We start from the raw sequence: 22,426 nt of genomic DNA, 5'->3' as shown, positions 1-22,426 counted from the left end.
ATGTTTCTTTCATCACACCATGTCACGTTGGTCATAAGGCATACGCCCAGCATGGAGAAACACACAGGATCATGTGAAATGTGTATCCCTATGCCTGACCACTGCAATGTCATGTTTTGGTAAAGAAAGGTATATTTATGACAACTCTCCCGATGCTGTATGTTTACGGTTGATCTCAAACCCTAAACCTCAACTAAATCTTGTAATAAATAATGTGAAAATTGAGCAAGTTGAGGTGTCTAAACTGCTTGGAGTAACCCTGGATTGTAGCTAAAATCGGGAGAAGTCTGTCCATTATAAAGCGCTGCTCTGCCTTCTTAACAGCACTATCATCAAGGCAGGTCCTACGGGCCCTAGTTTTGTCGCACTTGGACTAATGTTCAGTCAGTTGCCACAAAAAGGGATTTAGGAAAATTGCAATTGGCTCAGAACAGGGCAGCCTGACAGGCCCCTGGATGTACATGGAGAGCTAATATTAATGTCAATCTCTCCTGGCTGAAAGTGAAGGAGAGATTAACTTCATCACTACTTGTATTTATGAGAGGTATTGATATGTTGAATGCACCGAGCTTTCTGTTTGAACTACTGGCACACAGCTCAGACACCCATTTATACCCCACAAGACATGTCACCAGAGATCCAAAATAAATACAAACAGCTCTGCAATGCTATGACTTTAGTCGGGGTGTAATTCAGTTAGTAGACAATTAAATCAAGATATTGTTAATGGTTCAGTGATATAGAAAGTATGAATATCTTACACGAGGAGGTGACTGAATGCATGAAGTAAAATGTTTGATTGGACAAATAACGTTCATTACTAGTCCTGGATGAGAGATCACGTTTGCCAGGGTCAGCCGGGGACAAGTCTCCTGGGTTTCCTAGAATCCTAGACTTAAATTATATTACTGTAAGGACATTCAATAACACTGAACAAAAATATAAATGCAACATATAAAGTGTGGGTCCCATGTTTCATGAGCTGAAATAAAAGATACCAGAAATGTTTCATACTCACAACAACAACAAAAAATGCTTGTTTCTCTCAAATGTTATGCACAAATTTGTTTACATCCCTGTTAGTGAGCATTTCTCCTTTGCCAAGATACAGGTAATCCATCCACCTGACAGTTGTGGCATATCAAGAATCTGATTAAACAGCACGATCATTACACAGGTGCACCTTGTGCTGGGGACAATGGCCACTCTAAAATATGCAGTTTTGTTACACGACACAATGCCACAGATGTCTTAAGTTGAGGGAGAGTGCAATTGGCATACTGACTGCTGGAATGTCCATCAGAGTTGTTGCCAGAGAATTGAATGTTCATTTCTCTACCATAAGCCACCTCCAACGTCCTTTTTGAGAATTTAGCAGTACGTCCATCCGGCCTCACAACCGCAGACCACGTGTATGGCGTCGTGTGGGAGAGTCGTTTGCTGATGTCAACATTGTGAACAGTGCCCCATGGTGATGGTGGGGTTATGGTACGGGCAGGCATAAGCTATGGACAACAAACACATTTTATTGATGGCTATTTGAATGCATAGAGATACCGTGATGAGTACCTGAGGCCCATTGTGAGGCCATTTTTTTTAAAGGGATCTGTGACCAACAGATGCACATCTGTATTTACAGTCAAGTAAAATCCATAGATTAGGGCCCAATGAATGTATATCAATTTACTTATTTCCTTATCTGAACTGTACCTCAGTAAAATATTTCAAATTGTTGCATTTTGTGTTTATATTTTTGTTCAGTATAATTAATCCTTTGTCTCTCATATGGCTAGCTTTGCTGATGGTTAAAGCTAGTATGTTATCCCCATTGACTGGTTGGGCTGGCAGGTTGACAGGGCAGTAGTAACTAGCGTTAAGCTGGGCTGGCAGGTTGACAGGGCAGGAGTAACTAGAGTTAATTAGTTGCTAATTATGTAATCAATTCAGTACAGCATTTGTAGCTAATGGGCTAAAGAGCCCGAGTGAAGTTTGCACTGATACTTTGATTGCAGAGCTCTCATCAACTATGGAAGAATAAAATCTGACATCTAAATAATAAAAAAATCAAATCAAATCAAATCAAATTTTATTTGTCACATACACATGGTTAGCAGATGTTAATGCGAGTGTAGCGAAATGCTTGTGCTTCTAGTTCCAACAATGCAGTAATAATGAGCAAGTAATCTAACTAACAATTCCAAAAAAAACTACTGTCATACACAGTGTAAGGGGATAAAGAATATGTACATAAGGATATATGAATGAGTGATGGTACAGAGCAGCATAGGCAAGATACAGTAGATGATATCGAGTACAGTATATACATATGAGATAAGTATGTAAACCAAGTGGCATAGTTAAAGTGGCTAGTGATACATGTATTACATAAGGATGCAGTCGATGATATAGAGTACAGTATCAACGTATGCATATGAGATGAACAATGTAGGGTAAGTAACATTATATAAGGTAGCATTGTTTAAAGTGGCTAGTGATATATTTACATCATTTCCCATCAATTCCCATGATTAAAGTGGCTGGAGTAGAGTCAGTGTCATTGACAGTGTGTTGGCAGTAGCCACTCAATGTTAGTGGTGGCTGTTTAACAGTCTGATGGCCTTGAGATAGAAGCTGTTTTTCAGTCTCTCGGTCCCAGCTTTGATGCACCTGTACTGACCTCGCCTTCTGGATGGCAGTGGGGTGAACAGGCAGTGGCTCGGGTGGTTGATGTCCTTGATGATCTTTATGGCCTTCCTGTAGCATCGGGTGGTGTAGGTGTCCTGGAGGGCAGGTAGTTTGCCCCCGGTGATGCGTTGTGCAGACCTCACTACCCTCTGGAGAGCCTTACGGTTGAGGGCGGTGCAGTTGCCATACCAGGCGGTGATACAGCCCGCCAGGATGCTCTCGATTGTGCATCTGTAGAAGTTTGTGAGTGCTTTTGGTGACAAGCCGAATTTCTTCAGCCTCCTGAGGTTGAAGAGGCGCTGCTGCGCCTTCCTCACGATGCTGTCTGTGTGAGTGGACCAATTCAGTTTGTCTGTGATGTGTATGCCGAGGAACTTAAAACTTGCTACCCTCTCCACTACTGTTCCATCGATGTGGATGGGGGGTGTTCCCTCTGCTGTTTCCTGAAGTCCACAATCATCTCCTTAGTTTTGTTGACGTTGAGTGTGAGGTTATTTTCCTGACACCACACTCCGAGGGCCCTCACCTCCTCCCTGTAGGCCGTCTCGTCGTTGTTGGTAATCAAGCCTACCACTGTTGTGTCGTCCGCAAACTTGATGATTGAGTTGGAGGCGTGCATGGCCACGCAGTCGTGGGTGAACAGGGAGTACAGGAGAGGGCTCAGAACGCACCCTTGTGGGGCCCCAGTGTTGAGGATCAGCGGGGAGGAGATGTTGTTGCCTACCCTCACCACCTGGGGGCGGCCCGTCAGGAAGTCCAGTACCCAGTTGCACAGGGCGGGGTCGAGACCCAGGGTCTCGAGCTTGATGACGAGCTTGGAGGGTACTATGGTGTTGAATGCCGAGCTGTAGTCGATGAACAGCATTCTCACATAGGTATTCCTCTTGTCCAGATGGGTTAGGGCAGTGTGCAGTGTGGTTGAGATTGCATCGTCTGTGGACCTATTTGGGCGGTAAGCAAATTGGAGTGGGTCAAGGGTGTCAGGTAGGGTGGAGGTGATATGGTCCTTGACTAGTCTCTCAAATGTTTATATATTAACTTCTATTGTCCTCCAAGAGTTTCATAAAATATATAAATAAAAATATATATAAACACATACCAATATTCATATATACTGTACCTACATATACACACATTTTTTAGAATATACCTTTTGTAACGGCTGCCGTCGGAAGGATGAGACCAAGGCGCAGCGCAGCGTTCCTTGAGTTCCACATAATATTTATTGATTGAAGTGAAACTTTTAGACAAAACAAAACAATAAAGAAAACAACGACCGAACAGCTTCGTGGTGCAGACTACCTGGTCACAAACGAAGAACAAGATCCCACACAGAAGGAGGGGAAAAAGCTACCTAAGTATGATTCCCAATCAGAGACAACGATAGACAGCTGTCCCTGATTGAGAACCATACCTGGCCAAATACAAAGAAATAGAAAACATAGAAACATGAACATAGAATGCCTACCCAAATCACACCCTGACCAAACCAAAAATAGAGACATAAAAAGCTCTCTACGGTCAGGGTGTAACAGTACCCCCCCCAAAGGTGCGGACGCAAAACCTGAACCTACAGGGGAGGGTCTGGGTGGGCATTACTCCGCGGTGGCAGCTCTGGTGTGGGACGTGGACCCCGCTCCACCTCTGGCTCGGCCCACTTAGGTGACGCCTCTAGAGCGGGGACCCTCACTGTCGACCCTGGACTGAAGGCCCTGGACTGAGGGGCGCCTCTGGACTGAGGGGCGCCTCTGGACTGAGGGGCGCCTCTGGACTGAGGGGCTGCACTGCAGGCCCCGGACTGGAGGGCGAGTCTGGACTGAAGAGCGATTCTGGACTGAAGGGCTGCACTGCAGGCTTAGGACTGGAGGTCGAGTCTGGAGTGAAGGGTGACTCTGGCAGCTCCGGACAGGAAGGCGACTCCGGCAGCTCCGGACAGGAGGGCACCTCTGGCAGCTCCGGACAGGAGGGCGAACCCGGAAGGAGGAGATGGAGAGACCGCCTGGTGCGTGGGGCTGCCACAGGGCCCACCAGGCTAGGGAGACCTACAGGAGACCTGGTGCGTGGAGGAGGCACCCGATGAACCGGGCTGTGGTGGAGCACTGGAGCTCTGGTGCGCAGCCTTGGCACAACTCCTCCAGGCTGGATGACCACTTTAGCCCGGCCCCTCCAGAGTGCAGGCACAGGTCGAACCGGGCCTTGGGGGAGCACTGGAGATCTGGTGCTTACCAATCACACCTCTCCTTTAGGCTCAATGCCCACATTCGCCCGGCACGGGCGGAGCGCAGGCATAAGGCAAACTGAACCCTCCCAACGCCCCGGAGACACAGTACGCAGAGCCAGCGCAGGATACCCTGGACCAAAACGGCGCACCGGAGACCAAACGCGCTGAGCTGGCACAATCTTCCCTGGCTGGATGCCCACTCTCGCATGGCACTTGCGGGGGGGCTGGCCTACAGCACTCCGGGCTATGAGCGCGCACTGGAGACACCGTGCGCTTCACCGCATAACACGGTGCCTGACCAGTACCCTGCTGCTTCTGGTAAGCATGGAGAGTTGGCTCAGGTCTCTCGCCTGACTCTGCCAATCTCCCCGTGTGCCACCCCCCAAAAAATTTGGGGGCTGCCTCTCGTGCCTGCTGCGCTGCCTTGCCTCATATCGCCGCCTCTCCACTTTAGCTGCCTCCAGCTCTTCCTTGGGGCGGCGATATTCCCCAGCCTGTCTCCAGGGTCCCTGTCCGTCTAAAATCTCCTCCCATGTCCAGGAGTCCAGGAAACACTCATTACCTGTATTAACTGCACCTGTTTGAACTTGTTACCTGTATAAAAGACACCTGTCCACACACTCAATCAAACAGACTCCAACCTCTTCACAATGGCCATGACCAGAGAGCTGTGTAAGGACATCAGGGATAAAATTGTAGACCTGCACAAGGCTGGGATGGGCTACAGGACAATAGGCAAGCAGCTTGGTGAGAAGGCAACAACTGTTGGCGCAATTATTAGAAAATGGAATAAGTTCAAGATGACGGTCAATCACCCTCGGTCTGGGGCTCCATGCAAGATCTCACCTCGTGGGGAAGGTGAGGGATCAGCCCAGAACTACACGGCAGGACCTGGTCATTGACCTGAAGAGAGCTGGGACCACAGTCTCAAAGAACCATTCGTAACACACTATGCCGTCATGGATTAAAATCCTGCAGCGCACGCAAGGTCCCCCTGCTCAAGCCAGCACATGTCCAGGCCCGTCTGAAGTTTGCCAATGACCATCTGGATGATCCAGAGGAGGAATGGGAGAAGGTCATGTGGTCTGAAGAGACAAAAACAGAGCTTTTTGGTCTAAAATTCACTCGCCGTGTTTGGAGGAAGAAGAAGGATGAGTACAACCTGGGAATGCTTTTCTGCAAAGGGGACAGGACGACTGCACCGTATTGAGGGGAGGATGTATGGGGCCATGTATCGCGAGATCTTGGCCAACAACCTCCTTCCCTCAGTAAGCGAATTGAAGATGGGTCATGGCTGGGTCTTCCAGCATGACAACGACCCAAAACACACAGCCAGGGCAACTAAGGAGTGGCTCCGTATATTATCTCCAATGTATCGTCCATGTAAAAAACCTGTCTGATTAATATCTGACAAAAACGTATTTATTATATTTTTGCATCATAACAAGACGCCTCAATTTTTTCAATGGGACTAGATCTTTATATATACCACTTGGATCCTGTTTCAGTAATAATGAAATACCGTTTATATAGGAGTGGTTAAAACATGCTAATAATGGTCCTCTGAGTATATAAAAAAACGTTTGGTAATCTTCCATTGGTATGCCATCCAGCATTGGTATGCCATCCAGCATTGGTATGCCATTTACCTCATGTCTTTGTCGGTGATTGTTTGTTGAATAACAGGTGTCTGTTATGGTGTGCGACAGATTATATTTACCCACTTTTCTTTCTTTTGTATATATTGGTTTTTGGAGTTTGAGCTTTCATTAAATACTCTGTTTATACCAAGTTTGTTCTCCGGCGCCTGATTTCCCTGCCACCAGCACGCACCACATTACAGAATCACCGACCGCTATGGAGTCAGCAGGACAAGGTACCCCGGCCATAGAGGTGGAGGAGCGCGTCCAGGATCATGCAGCAATGCTCCACCATCTTGGCATCGCCATGGACTGCGTTGTCCACCAGCACAACCGGGGTCTCCTCCGAGCTCTCCATTTCCATCTGGTTCCAGTGGAATTCGTCTCTCCCTGCCCCAGGAGTACAACAGAGAGGCTGCGGGCTGCCAAGGGTTTCTACTGCAGCTGGAGCTATACCTGGCCACCGTTCACCCGGCTCCATCGGATCGGGAGAGGGTGTCCGCCCTCGTCTCGTGCCTCACCGGGAAAGCCCTGGAGTGGGCTAACGCCGTGTGGAGAGAGGGAGATGCGGCATTGGACCAGTTTGAGGAGTTCACCCGCCGTTTCCGGGCAGTCTTCGACCACCCGCCCGAGGGTAGAGCGGCGGGTGAGCGCCTCTTTCATCTGAGGCAGGAGACGAGGAGCGCCCAGGAGTTTGCACTAGAGTTTAGGACCCTGGCTGTCGGCGCGGGATGGAACAACAGGGCCCTGATCGATCATTACCGTTGCAGTCTGCGCGAGGACGTCCACAGGGAACTGGCCTGCAGAGACACCACCCTCACATTTGACCAGCTGGTGGACCTGTCCATCTGGCTGGACAACCTACTCGCGGCCATTCAGATCGGGGTCTGGTGGTTCCATCCTCCTGCACCCCCTCTCTGATACCCATGGAGTTGGGAGGGGCGGTGCACAGGGAGACCGGAGGGGGTTCCCGCTCGTGGCCACAGAGGTCACACTGCCGGTCGGTGCCAGCTGGGTTCCTCTGGGAATCGAGGCAGCAGGCAGTGCGCTCTGGCGTTGGTGGTTGGCCCACTCCAGGAGTCTGAGGTGCGGGAGGTTCCTCCACCCCCTCTGGACATCGAGGGAGCCCCGGCGTACTCCGTTTGTTCCATACTGGATTGGAGACGTTGGGCGAGGGGCCTTCAGTACCTTTTGGACTGGGATGGGTATGGTCCGGAGGAGAGATGCTGGGTTCCGGTGGAGGACGTGTTGGATCCTTCCGTGCTGCGAGATTTCCACTGTCTCCATCCGGATCGCCCTGCGCTCAGATTATCCTGCCTTGGCAAATCGCCCTGTTAAGACACTGATTCCCTTTGCAACCACGTACCTATGTGAGAGTGGATTCTCGGCCCTCACTAGCATGAAAACTAAATACAGGCACAGACTGTGTGTGGAAAATGATTTAAGACTGACACTCTCCAAAACAACCCAGCGTTGCAGAGTTACGTGCATCCTTCAAGCACACCTTTCTCATTAACCTGTGGTGAGTTAATCACAATATTCAATGAACAAATAAGGTTTTATATGTAAGATGGTTAAATAAAGAGCAAAACTATTGATTCTTTTTATATTATTATTTGTGCCCTGGTCCTATACTTCCCACGAGCCGGGTTGTGAGAAAAACTGTTATTCTTATGTTTAATCAATGTCTCGTATAGTGTGTGTGTGGCAGGCTTCCAATGATGGCAAAAAAACTACATTTGAGAGTGTTCTGACCCTGGTGCTAGAGGGGGTACGCAGCTGGAGGTTGAATGTTTGAAGGGGTACGGGACTATAAAAAGTTCAGGATCCACTGAGCTAGAGCATTCTGTTAGGCTGCATTACCACCTGGTACGGCAACTGCACCGCCTGCAACTGCTGGGCTCTCCAGAGGGTGGTGCGGACAGCCCAATGCATCACCGGGTGCACATTGCATGGCCTCCAGGACATCTACAGCACAGGATGGCCAAGAAGATCATCAAGGACCTCAGCCACCCGAGTCACGGCTTACTCACCCCACTACCGTCTAGAAGGTGGAGATAGTTCAGGTGCATCAAAGCTGGGACCGAGAGACTTTTAAACAGCTTCTTTCTCCAGGCCATCAGACTGCTAAACAGTCATCACTAACCGGCCCCCGCTCGGTACCCTGCCCTGAACCCTGTGGAGAGCCTTGCTGTTGTGGACGGGACAGTTGCCGTGCACAATTGAGAGCATCCTGTCGGGCTATATCACCGCCTGGTATGGCAATTGCACCGCCCACAACCACAAGGCTCTCCAGAGGGTGGTGCGATCTGCACAACGCATCACCGGGGGCAAACTACCTGCCCTCCAGGACACATACAGCACCCGATGTCACTTAAGGACAACAACCACCCGAGCCACTGCCTGTTCACCCCACTACCATCCAGAAGGCGAGGTCAGTACAGATGCATCGAAGCTGGGACCGACAGACTGAAAAACAGCTTATATCTCAAGGCCATCAAACTGTTAAATAGCCATCATTAACACAGATACTTGAAATCACTGGCCACTTTAATAAATGGATCACTAGTCACTTTAATAATGCCACTTAAATAATGTTTACATATCTTGTGTTACTCATCTCATATGTATATACTGTATTTTATACCATCTATTGCATCTTACCTATGCCGCTTTGTCATTGCTCATCCATATATTTTTATTTATATATTCAAATTCCATTCCATTACTTAGATTTGTGAGTATTAGGTAGTTGTTGTGGAATTGTTAGATTACATGTTAGATATTGTTGCACTGTTGGAACTAGAAGCACAAGCATTTCGTTACACTTGCAATAACATCTGTTAACCATGTGTATGTGACCAATACAATTTGATTTGAACTTAGTTAATGTCACTAGCCAGCTACCACACAGTACTTACTGTCCATACTGTCTATACTGTACATACTGTCCATACTGTCCATACTGTCTATACTGTCTATACTGTCTATACTGTCTATACTGTCCATACTGAATATACTGTCTATACTGTCCATACTGTCCATACTGTCTATACTGTCTATACTGTCCATACTGAATATACTGTCTATACTGTCCATACTGAATATACTGTCTATACTGTCCATACTGTCTATACTGTCCATACTGAATATACTGTCCATACTGTCCATACTGTATATACTGTCTATACTGTCCATATACTGAATATACTGTCTATACTGTCCATACTGAATATACTGTCTATACTGTCCATACTGAATATACTGTCTATACTGTCCATACTGAATATACTGTCCATACTGTATATTCTGTCTATACTGTCTATACTGTCCATACTGAATATACTGTCCATACTGTCCATACTGAATATACTGTCTATACTGTATATACTGTCTATACTGTCCATACTGTCCATACTGTATATACTGTCCATACTGCATATACTGTCTATACTGTATATTCTGTCTATACTGTCTATACTGTCCATACTGTATATTCTGTCATACTGTCTATACTGTCTATACTGTCTATACTGAATATACTGTCCATACTGAATATACTGTCTATACTGTCCATACTGAATATACTGTCCATACTGTATATACTGTCTATACTGTCCATACTGAATATACTGTCTATACTGTCCATACTGTCTATACTGTCCATACTGAATATACTGTCTATACTGTCCATACTGAATATACTGTCTATACTGTATATTCTGTCATACTGTCTATACTGAATATACTGTCCATACTGAATATACTGTCTATACTGTCTATACTGTCCATACTGAATATACTGTCCATACTGTCCATACTGAATATACTGTCCATACTGTCCATACTGAATATACTGTCTATACTGTATATACTGTCTATACTGTCTATACTGTCCATACTGAATATACTGTCCATACTGTATATACTGTCTATACTGTCCATACTGTCCATACTGAATATACTGTCCATACTGTCCATACTGAATATACTGTCCATACTGTCCATACTGAATATACTGTCTATACTGTATATACTGTCTATACTGTCCATACTGATACTGTCTATACTGTATATACTGTCTATACTGTCCATACTGTCCATACTGAATATACTGTCTATACTGTCCATACTGTCCATACTGTCTATACTGTCCATACTGTCCATACTGTCTATACTGTCTATACCGTCTATACTGTCTATACCGTCTATACTGTCCATACTGTCCATACTGTCTATACTGTCCATACTGAATATACTGTCTATACTGTCCATACTGTATACTGTCATACTCTATACTGTCTATACTGTCTATACTGTCTATACTGTCCATACTGTCCATACTGTATATTCTGTCTATACTGTCTATACTGTCTATACCGTCTATACTGTATATTCTGTCATACTGTCTATACTGTCTATACTGTATATTCTGTCATACTGTCTATACTGTCTATACTGTCTATACTGTCTATACTGTATATTCTGTCTATACTGTCTATACTGTCCATACTGTCCATACTGTCTATACTGTCCATACTGTCCATACTGTCCATACTGTCTATACTGTCCATACTGTCTATACTGTCATACTGTCTATACTGTCTATACTGTCTATACTGTCTATACTGTCTATACTGTATATTCTGTCATACTGTCTATACCGTCTATACTGTATATTCTGTCATACTGTCTATACTGTCTATACTGTCCATACTGTATATTCTGTCTATACTGTCCATACTGTCTATACTGTCCATACTGTATATTCTGTCTATACTGTCCATACTGTATATTCTGTCATACTGTCTATACTGTCTATACTGTATATACTGTCTATACTGTCCATACTGTATATTCTGTCTATACTGTCCATACTGTATATTCTGTCTATACTGTCTATACTGTCTATACTGTCCATACTGTATATTCTGTCTATACTGTCCATACTGTCTATACTGTCTATACTGTATATTCTGTCATACTGTCTATACTGTCCATACTGTCTATACCGTCTATACCGTCTATACTGTCTATACTGTCCATACTGTCTATACTGTCTATACTGTCCATACTGTATATTCTGTCATACTGTCTATACTGTCTATACCGTCCATACTGTCTATACTGTCTATACTGTCCATACTGTCTATACTGTCCATACTGTCTATACTGTCTATACTGTCTATACTGTCCATACTGTCCATACTGAATATACTGTCTATACTGTCCATACTGAATATACTGTCTATACTGTATATACTGTCCATACTGTCTATACTGTCTATACTGTCCATACTGTATATTCTGTCATACTGTCTATACTGTCTATACCGTCCATACTGAATATACTGTCTATACTGTCTATACTGTCTATACTGTCTATACTGTCCATACTGTCCATACTGTCTATACTGTCTATACTGTCCATACTGTCCATACTGTCCATATACTGTCCATACTGTCTATACTGTCTATACTGTCTATACTGTCCATACTGTCCATACTGTCCATACTGTCCATACTGTCCATACTGTCCATACTTCTGTCCATACTGAATATACTGTCTATACTGTCCATACTGTCCATACTGTCTATACTGTCTATACTGTCTATACTGTCCATACTGTCCATACTGTCCATACTGTCTATACTGTCCATACTGTCCATACTTCTGTCCATACTGAATATACTGTCTATACTGTCCATACTGTCCATACTGTTTATACTGTCCATACTGTCTATACTGTCCATACTGTCCATACTGTCTATACTGTCCATACTGTCCATACTGGTCATACTGTCATACTGTATATACTGTCCATACTGAATATACTGTCCATACTGTCCATACTGTCATACTGTATATACTGTCCATACTGAATATACTCTCTATACTGTCTATGCTGTCTATACTGTCCATACTGTCATACGGTATATACTGTCCGTACTGAATATACTGTCTAGACTGTCCATACTGAATATACTGTCTAGACTGTCCATACTGAATATACTGTCTAGACTGTCCATACTGAATATACTGTCTAGACTGTCCATACTGTCCATACTGTCTGGACACGATTTGAACCTGTTTATATAAGACCTTATATAAGGTCCCACAGTTGACAGTGCATGTCAGAGCATGTCAGAGCAAAAACCAAGCTATGAGGTCGAAGGAATTGTCCGTAGAGATCCGAGGCAAGATTTTGTCAAGGCACAGATCTGGGGAAGGGTAACAAAGAAAATCTGCAGCATTGAAGGTCCCCAAGAATAATGGCCTCCATCATTCATAAATGGAAGAAGTTTGGAAAAACAAGACTCTTCCTAGAGCTGGCCGACCGGCCATACTGAGCAATCGGGGGAGAAGGGCCTTGGTCAGGGAGGTGACCAAGAACCCGATGGTCACTCTGACAGAGCTCTAGAGTTCCTCTGTGGAGATGGGAGAACCTTCCAGAAGGACAACCATCTTTGCATCACTCCACCAATCAGGCCTTCATGGTAGAGTGGCCAGATGGAAGCCACTCCTCAGTAAAAGGCACATGACAGCCTGCTTGGAGTTTGTCAAAAGGTACCTCAACACTCTCAGACCATGAGAAACAAGATTCTCTGGTCTGATGAAACCAAAATTTAACTATTTGGCCTGAATGCCAAGCTTCACATCTAGAGGAAACCTGGAACCATAACTATGGTGAAGCATGGTGGTGGCAGCATCATGCAGTGGAGATGTTTTTCAGTAGTAGGGACTGGGAGACTAGTCAGGATTGAGGCAAAGATGAACAGAGAAAAGTACAGAGAGATCCTTGATGAGAACCTGCTCCAGAGTGTGCAGGGCCTCAAACGGGGGGGAAAGGTTCACCTTCCAACAGGACAACGACCCTTAGCACACAGCCAAGACAGGAGTGACTTCGGGACAACTCTCTGAATGTCCTCGAGTGGCTCAGCCAGTGCCCGGACTTGGACCCAATCAAACATCTCTGGAGAGACCTGAAAATAGCTCTGCAGCAATGCTGCCCATCAAACCTGACATAGTTTGAAAGGATAAGAAAAGAATAAGAGAACCTCTCCAAATTCAGGTGTGCCAAGCTTGTAGCGTCATACCCAAGAAGACTTGAGGCTGTAATCACTGCCAAATGTGCTTCAACAAAGTACTGAGTAAAGGGTATTGTGTGTAGATTGATGAAGGGAAAAAACTATTTAATCCATTTTAGAATAAGGATGTAACCTAATAAAATGTGAAAAAAGTCAAGGGGTCTGAATACTTTCTGAAGGCACTGTTCGTAAAAGAAATATTGAGGACAAAAAATACAATAAACCCAGAAGGCTCATTTCCATTGTGATCCTCTATGACATCGAGATGGCAGGGAGGAAAAACTGACAATTTCACACTCAATGCAATGTAAAAAAAAACACACAAAAAACAAACCTTAATAAGGCAATATTTCTGGTTTTCTTAACTTAACTTGATTAAGGTGATTTTCTAATAAATACATTCTAATGGTTGAGTCCATCCCCAAAGCTTCACCAAAGAACAGGCTCATAAATTCCTTGCAGAGTGGCTCTCTGAACAAAGTTTCCCTGCAGAAAGTGAACCTGCATCTGAACAAGCTTATACTTGTGCAGACACTGTTATTAGTTGCAAATTAATATATTCAGTACGGCACTGCCAGCATTTTGACATTATTCACAATGCAGCATGTTACCAAATTGTGGTCTTACCATTAACACCCCCCCACACACACACACATTTGAGGACAGCTGGCAGTGCCGTACTGAATTTGAGGACAGCATACCCCCACCCATTGCTCTGGCAACACAGAGACCTAGCTGTTCAACGCAGGGTTTAAATAAATATATTTTCTCATAAATGCATATTTCTAACGAATGCATTTTGATGGTTGACTTCAACCCCCAGGCTTTTTCTTTACCCCTTTTTCGTGATATCAGTCTTGTCCCATCGCTGCAACTCCCATACGGACTTGGGAGAGAGGCGAAGGTCAAGAGCCATGCATCCTCCGAAACCCAACATTGCCAAGTCGCACTGCTTCTTGACACACTGTGAACGCAGTGGTGGAAAAAGTACCCAATTGTCATACTTGAGTAAATGTTTAGATACCTTAACAGAAAGGTACTCAAGTAAATGTGAAAGTCACCCGGTAAAATACTACTTGACTAAAAGTCTAAAAGTCTTTGGTTTTAAATATACTTAAGAATCAAAAGTAAATTGAATTGCTATAATATACTTAAGTATCAAAAGTAAAAGTAAAAGTATACATAATTTCAAATTCCTTGTACTAAGCAAAGCATACACCATTGTAGGCACCATTGTCTTGTTTTACAAATGTACGGATAGCCAGGGGCACACTCCAACACACAGACATTATTTACAAAAGATGCATTTGTGTTTAGTGAGTCCGCTGGAGCATAGGCAGTAAGGATGACCACGTGTTCTGTTGATAAGTGTGTGAATTTCAAAATGTTCATTCAAAATTAAATGAGGACTTTTGGTTCAGGGAAAATGTATGGAGTAAAAAGTACAATATTTTCTTTCCAAACGTTGTGAAGTTAAAGTAAAAGTTGTCAAAAATATAAATAGTAGAGTAAAGTACAGATACCCCAAAAAACGACTTAAGTAGTACTTTAAAGTATTTTTACCTAAGTACTTTACACCACTGCCCAGGAAGCCAGCCGCACCAATGTGTCGGAGGAAACACTGTACAACAAGGACATCCCGGCCGGCTAAACCCTTCCCTAACCCAGACAATTTTGCATCGCCTCATTGGTCTCCCGGTAGTGGCTGGCTGCGACACAGTCTTGGATTGAACCCAGGTCTTTAGTGACGTGCGTAGTGATGCAGGGCCTTAGACCGTTGCATCACTTGGAAGGCCCATCCCCGAAGTGGTTCTCTCAACAAAGTTTACCATGTCAACAAGCTCATCTTTGTGCAGGTTTATCCTTGTGCAGAAAAGTAACAGCTGGGACTCTCACGACTTACTCTCACCATTCCTAGGTTTAAGGAATCTGTTTCCGAGAAGCTGTACACTGACAAGCCATTAGAAGTGGATATGAGCACTTAGCTTTGCATCGAGTCATGATGAAATAATTGGGTTGAATGGTGTGCACTTTGCAGACCAGGTGTAAAGGGGATAATCTCCTCACCTTCTTAACCTCCTAAGTCTAGATGCCATGGTACTGTACACTGGCAATTGTTTCAGGCATTATTGCCAGTAAGTGTTTGTCTTAGTGGAATTGGTTAAGCTAGTTTCCATCTTGCATAATACATCAGACTCATGCCTTGCTGGTTACACTGTCTGAAACAAATTTTCCTCTCATGTCATCTACAAGTCAGAATGTTGACAAAAATTACATTTGATTCTAACTTACTCTGCCAGTGGTCTGGGCTGTTGTTCCTTGCAGGTTTATCCCTGTGCAGGTTTATGTTACTACATGATTCCATGTGTTATTTCATAGTTTTGATGTCTTCACTATTATTCTATAATGTAAAAAATAATAATGACAAAGAAAAACCCTGGAATGAGTAGGTGTGTCCAAACTTTTGACTGGTACTGTACATAATGTGGTTTTGAGTGGATCACTAACCTATATAATGTTGTATAAAGTGGATCACTAACATAAATAATGTGGATCACCAATAAAGCATCTAGTTGATCTAGCTTTCTGCTGTATTTGAGGACATTAATCACCACCTTATCTGACCTGCCTCTGAGATGCTGACTACAGCCTTGTAGGTGCCTGCCCACTAGAAGCCCCTTTTGCTACTATGGCCTATTTATTGCCTTACCTCCTCACGCCATTTGCACACACTGTATATAGACTTTCTTTTTTTATATTGTGTTATTGACTGTACGCTTGTTTATTCCATGTGTAACTTTGTGCTGTCGTTTGTGTCGCACTGCTTTGCTTTATCTTGGCCAGGTCACAGTTGTCAATGAGAACTTGTTCTCAACTAGTTTACCTGGATAAATAAAGGTGAAATAAAAAATTAAAATTAAAATTACTATGATAAGTAAGATACATGAGCACACAACAGGGTTTTAGCCTATCAGCATATTTCAAAACAAGAGATAGAATATTATAGTTTAAGCCTCAGGACATTGGGTCAATGATTTGGTTTATTTATGGTAATTATGTGTTTTGGGGTAAATTATATATCGTAATGATTTTGGTTATTGTTAGCAATAATCTGAAGACACTGTGTTCAGTTGTCCAAAATGTTTCTGTCATGAACGTCGTCAGGGAAATGACCGGACCAAGGTGCAGCGTGGTGAGCGTACATTTCCTCTTTATTTAGACTGGGACTAAGGTGCAGCGTGGTGACCGTACATTTCTTTTTATTGTGAACGTCGCCAACAAAAACAAACCTGAAGCTTACTAGGGCTATACAGGCCTCTAACAAAATCAACTACCCACAACTAAGGTGGAAAAACAGGCTGCCTAAGTCTGATTCCCAAACAGAGACAACGATAGACAGCTGTCCCTGATTGAGAACCATACCCGGCCAAAACATAGAAACAGAAAACATAGAATGCCCACCCCACATCACACCCTGACCTAACCAAATAGAGAAATAAAATGGCTCTCTAAGTTCAGGGTGTGACAGTTTCACTGTAAATGATTAGGTACATCAGGTCCTGTTTACTTTACATCATTGTCAATGTAACGGATGTGAAACGGCTAGCTTAGTTAACGGTGCTGCACGCTAAATAACGTTTCAATCGGTGACGTCACTTGCTCTGAGACCTTGAAGTAGTAGTTCCCCTTGCTCTGCAGGGGCCACGGCTTTTGTGGAGCGATGGGTAACGATGCTTCGTGGGTGACTGTTGTTGATGTGTGCAGAGGGTCCCTGGTTCACGCCCGGGTATGGGCGAGGGGACGGTCTAAAGTTATACTGTTACATAAATTCAATACAAATGTAATACAAATGTGCAGTTATCCCCCAAGTAAATGCCCTGTGTAACTTTAATCAGTTATTTGGAATAAAACAACTGATTGTTGAGCCAAACCGGATGTGTATTGACAGTAAATCAACTCTGGATTTGATTATTGTATCAGATGAAGAGAACGTCTGTCAGTCAGGAGTCTTAAATATTGTTTTTTTGTGATCATACGGTAACCTACTGTACCCGTAAGAAATCCATAATGCTACAAGAGCCAGTTAATAAATACATAAAGGTACGGTCTATGAAACAATACTCAAAATAGTGTTTTGTAGAAGGACTTTTTGGATTGGTGTCTGTGAGGACGTTGATCAAGCTTGGTATCTTTTTAAAGATCTGTTTCTGTCTGCACTCGACTCTCTGCACTTGAAACCTTTCTATTAGTAGTGGTACATTGCCCAAGGATCTCAGAACAGCCCGGGTGGTTCCGCTCTCCACAAGAAGAGCAGTAAAATCTAAAGTTGTTGAGAGATTTGTTTTTAATCAACTTGAGGGTTACCTTCTTGAGCACCAAACTTCTTTATGAACTCCAATCTGGCTTTAGAACAGCTCATTCCACTGATAATCGCTTTTGTGACCACATTAAGCAGGAAAGTGAGAAGGGGGAACTATACAGGTATGGTCATGTTCCACTTGCGGAAAGCTTTTGACACTGTTGACCATGATGTTCTTCTGATGAAACTGAAACGCATGGGTCTAAACTATGTAGCAGTGAATTGGTTTAGGTCTTATCTGACCAACAGAACACAAGTATGTAATGTTGGTGAAGTTCTGTCAGAGGTCAAATAAATATCCTGTGTAGTACCACAGGGATCAATTTTAGGGCCTCTCTTATTTCTTATACACATTAATGATATGCCAGAGGTACAGTAAAGTGTAAACTCTTGCTTTATGCTGATGATTCATCCATACTGATATCAGGGAAGGAAACAGTTTACATAGAGGAGACTCTGAGTAAGGAATTGCGTTTTGTTAGAGATTGGTTGTCTGACAAAAAATTGTCACTACATTTGGGAAAAACTGAATCGATTTTGTTTGGAACAAAACATAGATTGCTTAGGGCTGACAAGATAATGGTAAACTGTCCAGGCAAGGAGCATCTTATCTTGGTGTGTACCAAGATCCCTTTCTGGAGACCTGATTGCTGCGAAAATTCTTTCTAAAATGTCAAACAAATTGATATTTTTATATCGTAACTCTAGATATTTTAACATTAAAATTAAGAAAATGCTTGTCTCAACCTTGATTTAGTGTCATTTTGATTATGCCTGCTCTGCTTGGTATAGTAGGCTATCAAAAAAGCTGAAAAAGAGAATGCAGGTCATGCAAAATAATATTGTCAGGTATTTGCTGAATGTTCCCCCTAGGGCCTACACAATGTTATCAGGTATATGCTGAATGTCCCCCCCCCCAGGACCTACATAGTGTTATCAGGTATATGCTGAATGTTCCCCCTAGAACCTACATAATATTATCAGGTATTTGCTGAATGTTCCCCCTAGGACCTACATAATGTTATCAGGTATATGCTGAATGTCCCACCTAGGACCTACATAATGTTATCAGGTATATGCTGAATGCCCCCCTTAGGACCCACATAATGTTATCAGGTATTTGCTGAATGTTCCCCCTAGGACCTACATAATGTTATCAGGTATTTGTTGAATGTCCCCCCTAGGACCTACATAATGTTATCAGGTATTTGTTGAATGTCCCCCTAGGACCTACATAATGTTATCAGGTATTTGTTGAATGTCCCCCTAGGACCTACATAATGTTATCAGGTATTTGTTGAATGTCCCCCTAGGACCTACATAATGTTATCAGGTATTTGTTGAATGTCCCCCTAGGATCTACATAATGTTATCAGGTATTTGCTGAATGTCCCCCCTAGGACCTACATAATGTTATCAGGTATTTGCTGAATGTTCCCCCTAGGACCTACATAATGTTATCAGGTATTTGCTGAATGTCCCCCTAGGACCTACATAATGTTATCAGGTATTTGCTGAATGTCCCCCTAGGACCTACATAATGTTATCAGGTATTTGCTGAATGTTCCCCCTAGGACCTACATACTGTTATCAGGTATTTGCTGAATGTTCCCCCTAGGACCTACATAATGTTATCAGGTATTTGCTGAATGTTCCCCCCTAGGACCTACATAATGTTATCAGGTATTTGTTGAATGTCTCCCCTAGGACCTACATAATGTTATCAGGTATTTGCTGAATGTCCACCCCTAGGACCTACATAATGTTATCAGGTATTTGTTGAATGTCTCCCCTAGGACCTACATAATGTTATCAGGTATATGCTGAATTGCCTTTAGAGTCCAGAGTGGACCAACTTAAACTTAATCATATGTTTAACATCTTAAATGATCGTGTCCCAGGTTATGTGAAAAATCACATTGATATGGTGTAAAACCAACACAGTTATAATACTAGAGCTAGTGTTATGTCTTGTGAAATCCCAAGAGTAAACAGTACTGCGAGGAGCACGTTTTTCCATACAGGCATTTGTCTATGGAATAGCATTCCCTTAGAGATTAAGCAAAGAAAAAGTAAAAATAGCATTAAAAAACAGGCTACGTTTTTCATTTGGACAAGGTTGTCTAAGTAAGGGAAACCACTCCACTGAGCCTTGTGCCCCCTACTGCTGGTCAGGTGTATTTATTTGAAGGATCGGTATGATGTGCAATGAATAGATTGTTTTAATGTGAAATTAATATGGTTGATTTTTAAGGTTAGGGAGAATTGCAGTGAATAGTGACACTTTTTAGGATGTCAATATAAATTAATGTATTTATGGTTGTTTATCATTTTGTTTTTGTCTTTTAATCATTATGTGTGTTGTTGTTTTTACCATCAAGGACCACTGTGGAAACAAGCGTTTTAATTCATACTTTCAAGTGATATCCTCTGGGTCCACGTTGTGTATTTTGTTGTATATGTCTGTTGCCCCAAATAAATTCAATTCAATTCAATGTAGAAGATGAGCAACCTGCACAACAATGTTGAGAAAATCAATGTTGCCAATGTCAAGTTTGGCCAGAGTAATGGGTGGGTGGTATGTTGTTCAAGTCTTCTCCCATCCTCAATTTGTTTCAGACAATGGTAAGGACGCAATTTGGCAGCATACACAAGGTGCATTGTGAATAATGTCAAAATGGGGGAAATCCTCCTATAACATTGTGAATCAAATCAAATCAAATGTATTTATATAGCCCTTCGTACATCAGCTGATATCTCAAAGTGCTGTACAGAAACCCAGCCTAAAACCCCAAACAGCAAGCAATGCAGGTGTAGAAGCACGGGGTCTAGGAAAAACTCCATAGAAAGGCAAAAACCTAGGAAGAAACCTAGTGAGGAACCAGGCTATGTGGGGTGGCCAGTCCTCTTCTGGCTGTGCCAGGTGGAGATTATAACAGAACATGGCCAAGATGTTCAAATGTTCATAAATGACCAGCATGGTCGAATAATAATAAGGCAGAACTGTTGAAACTGGAGCAGCAGCACGGTCAGGTGGACTGGGGACAGCAAGGAGTCATCATGTCAGGTAGTCCTGGGGCATGGTCCTAGGGCTCAGGTCCTCCGAGAGAGAGAAAGAAAGAGAGAATTAGAGAGAGCATATGTGGGGTGGCCAGTCCTCTTCTGGCTGTGCGGGTGGAGATTATAACAGAACATGGCCAAGATGTTCAAATGTTCATAAATGACCAGCATGGTCGAATAATAATAAATAATGAATAATGAATAATGTCAAAATGTCAAAATGGGGGAAATCCTCCTTTAACAATGTGAATAATGTCAAAATGGGGGAAATACTCCTATAACATTGTGAATAATGTCAAAATGGGGGAAATACTCCTATAACATTGTGAACATTTTGCTAAAACAAAATTCACCTAATTCCAATTCTTCACTCAACATATACTCTATTAGCTGTCAAATAGCTAAATGATCCGGGCCCGGGTGTACTAAGCTAACTTATGGAATTGTTTTGAGATGATAATACCATGGATCATTTAGCTATTTGATTTTGAATTTTAGGACCCCTTTAGGTATAAAAAAATATATATAAAAAAATGTAACCATCGTGTTTGTGACAGTCGCCCCTTTCCACAGTGGGTCATATTAGTTTGTAGCCCAAACAGTTCGGATGCTACAGAGAGAAGTTGGCACAACAACATTTCCGACTTCAGATGAGTCCTGTGACACTTTTGGGGGCAGTAGAGCAAAACAGAGAACACCATCAGAATGGAGAACACCATCAGAATGGAGAACAATATCAGAACGGAGAACACTATCAGAACGGTGTTCGGAAAATACCATCAGAAAGGAGAACACCGTCAGAACAGAGAACACCGCCAGAACAGAGAACACCGTCAGAACAGAGAACACCGTCAGAACAGAGAACACCGTCAGAACAGAGAACACCGTCAGAACAGAGAACACCATCAGAACAGAGAACACCGTCAGAACAGAGAACACCGTCAGAACAGAGAACACCATCAGAACAGAGAACACCATCAGAACAGAGAACACCGTCAGAACAGAGAACACCGTCAGAACAGAGAACACCATCAGAACAGAGAACACCATCAGAACAGAGAACACCGTCAGAACAGAGAACACCGTCAGAACAGAGAACACCGTCAGAACAGAGAACACCATCAGAACAGAGAACACCATCAGAACAGAGAACACCGTCAGAACAGAGAACACCGTCAGAACGGATTTTGTAGGTCAAACCATTCGGAAGTAAAAGACGTTTTTAGGGAAAGACAACTTTTCTGGATGTCTCATGGTCTGACAATCACCACTGTAGCTTGACCACCTTCCCGAGTGGCGCAGTGATCTAAGGCACTGCATGTCAGTGCTAGATATTCCAGGCTGTATCACAATCGGCGGTGATTGAGAGTC

General features: G+C 43.3%; 1 protein-coding gene across 1 annotated transcript in view; it reads right to left on the bottom strand.

Annotated features, from left to right (window-relative positions):
- LOC112236587 (retinal homeobox protein Rx2-like) overlaps positions 1-22,195 on the bottom strand; it is a 43,595-nt gene extending 21,400 nt beyond the window's left edge. The window contains exon 1 of the mRNA XM_024405185.2: positions 21,833-22,195. Coding sequence (XP_024260953.2) covers positions 21,833-22,195 — 363 coding nt within the window. The remainder of the gene's footprint in view (positions 1-21,832) is intronic.
- Between the last annotated feature and the right edge of the window lie 231 nt (positions 22,196-22,426).

This window comes from Oncorhynchus tshawytscha, linkage group LG10, assembly GCF_018296145.1.
Source record: "Oncorhynchus tshawytscha isolate Ot180627B linkage group LG10, Otsh_v2.0, whole genome shotgun sequence".
Lineage (NCBI taxonomy): Eukaryota > Metazoa > Chordata > Actinopteri > Salmoniformes > Salmonidae > Oncorhynchus > Oncorhynchus tshawytscha.
This window is presented reverse-complemented; position numbering and strand designations above follow the sequence as displayed.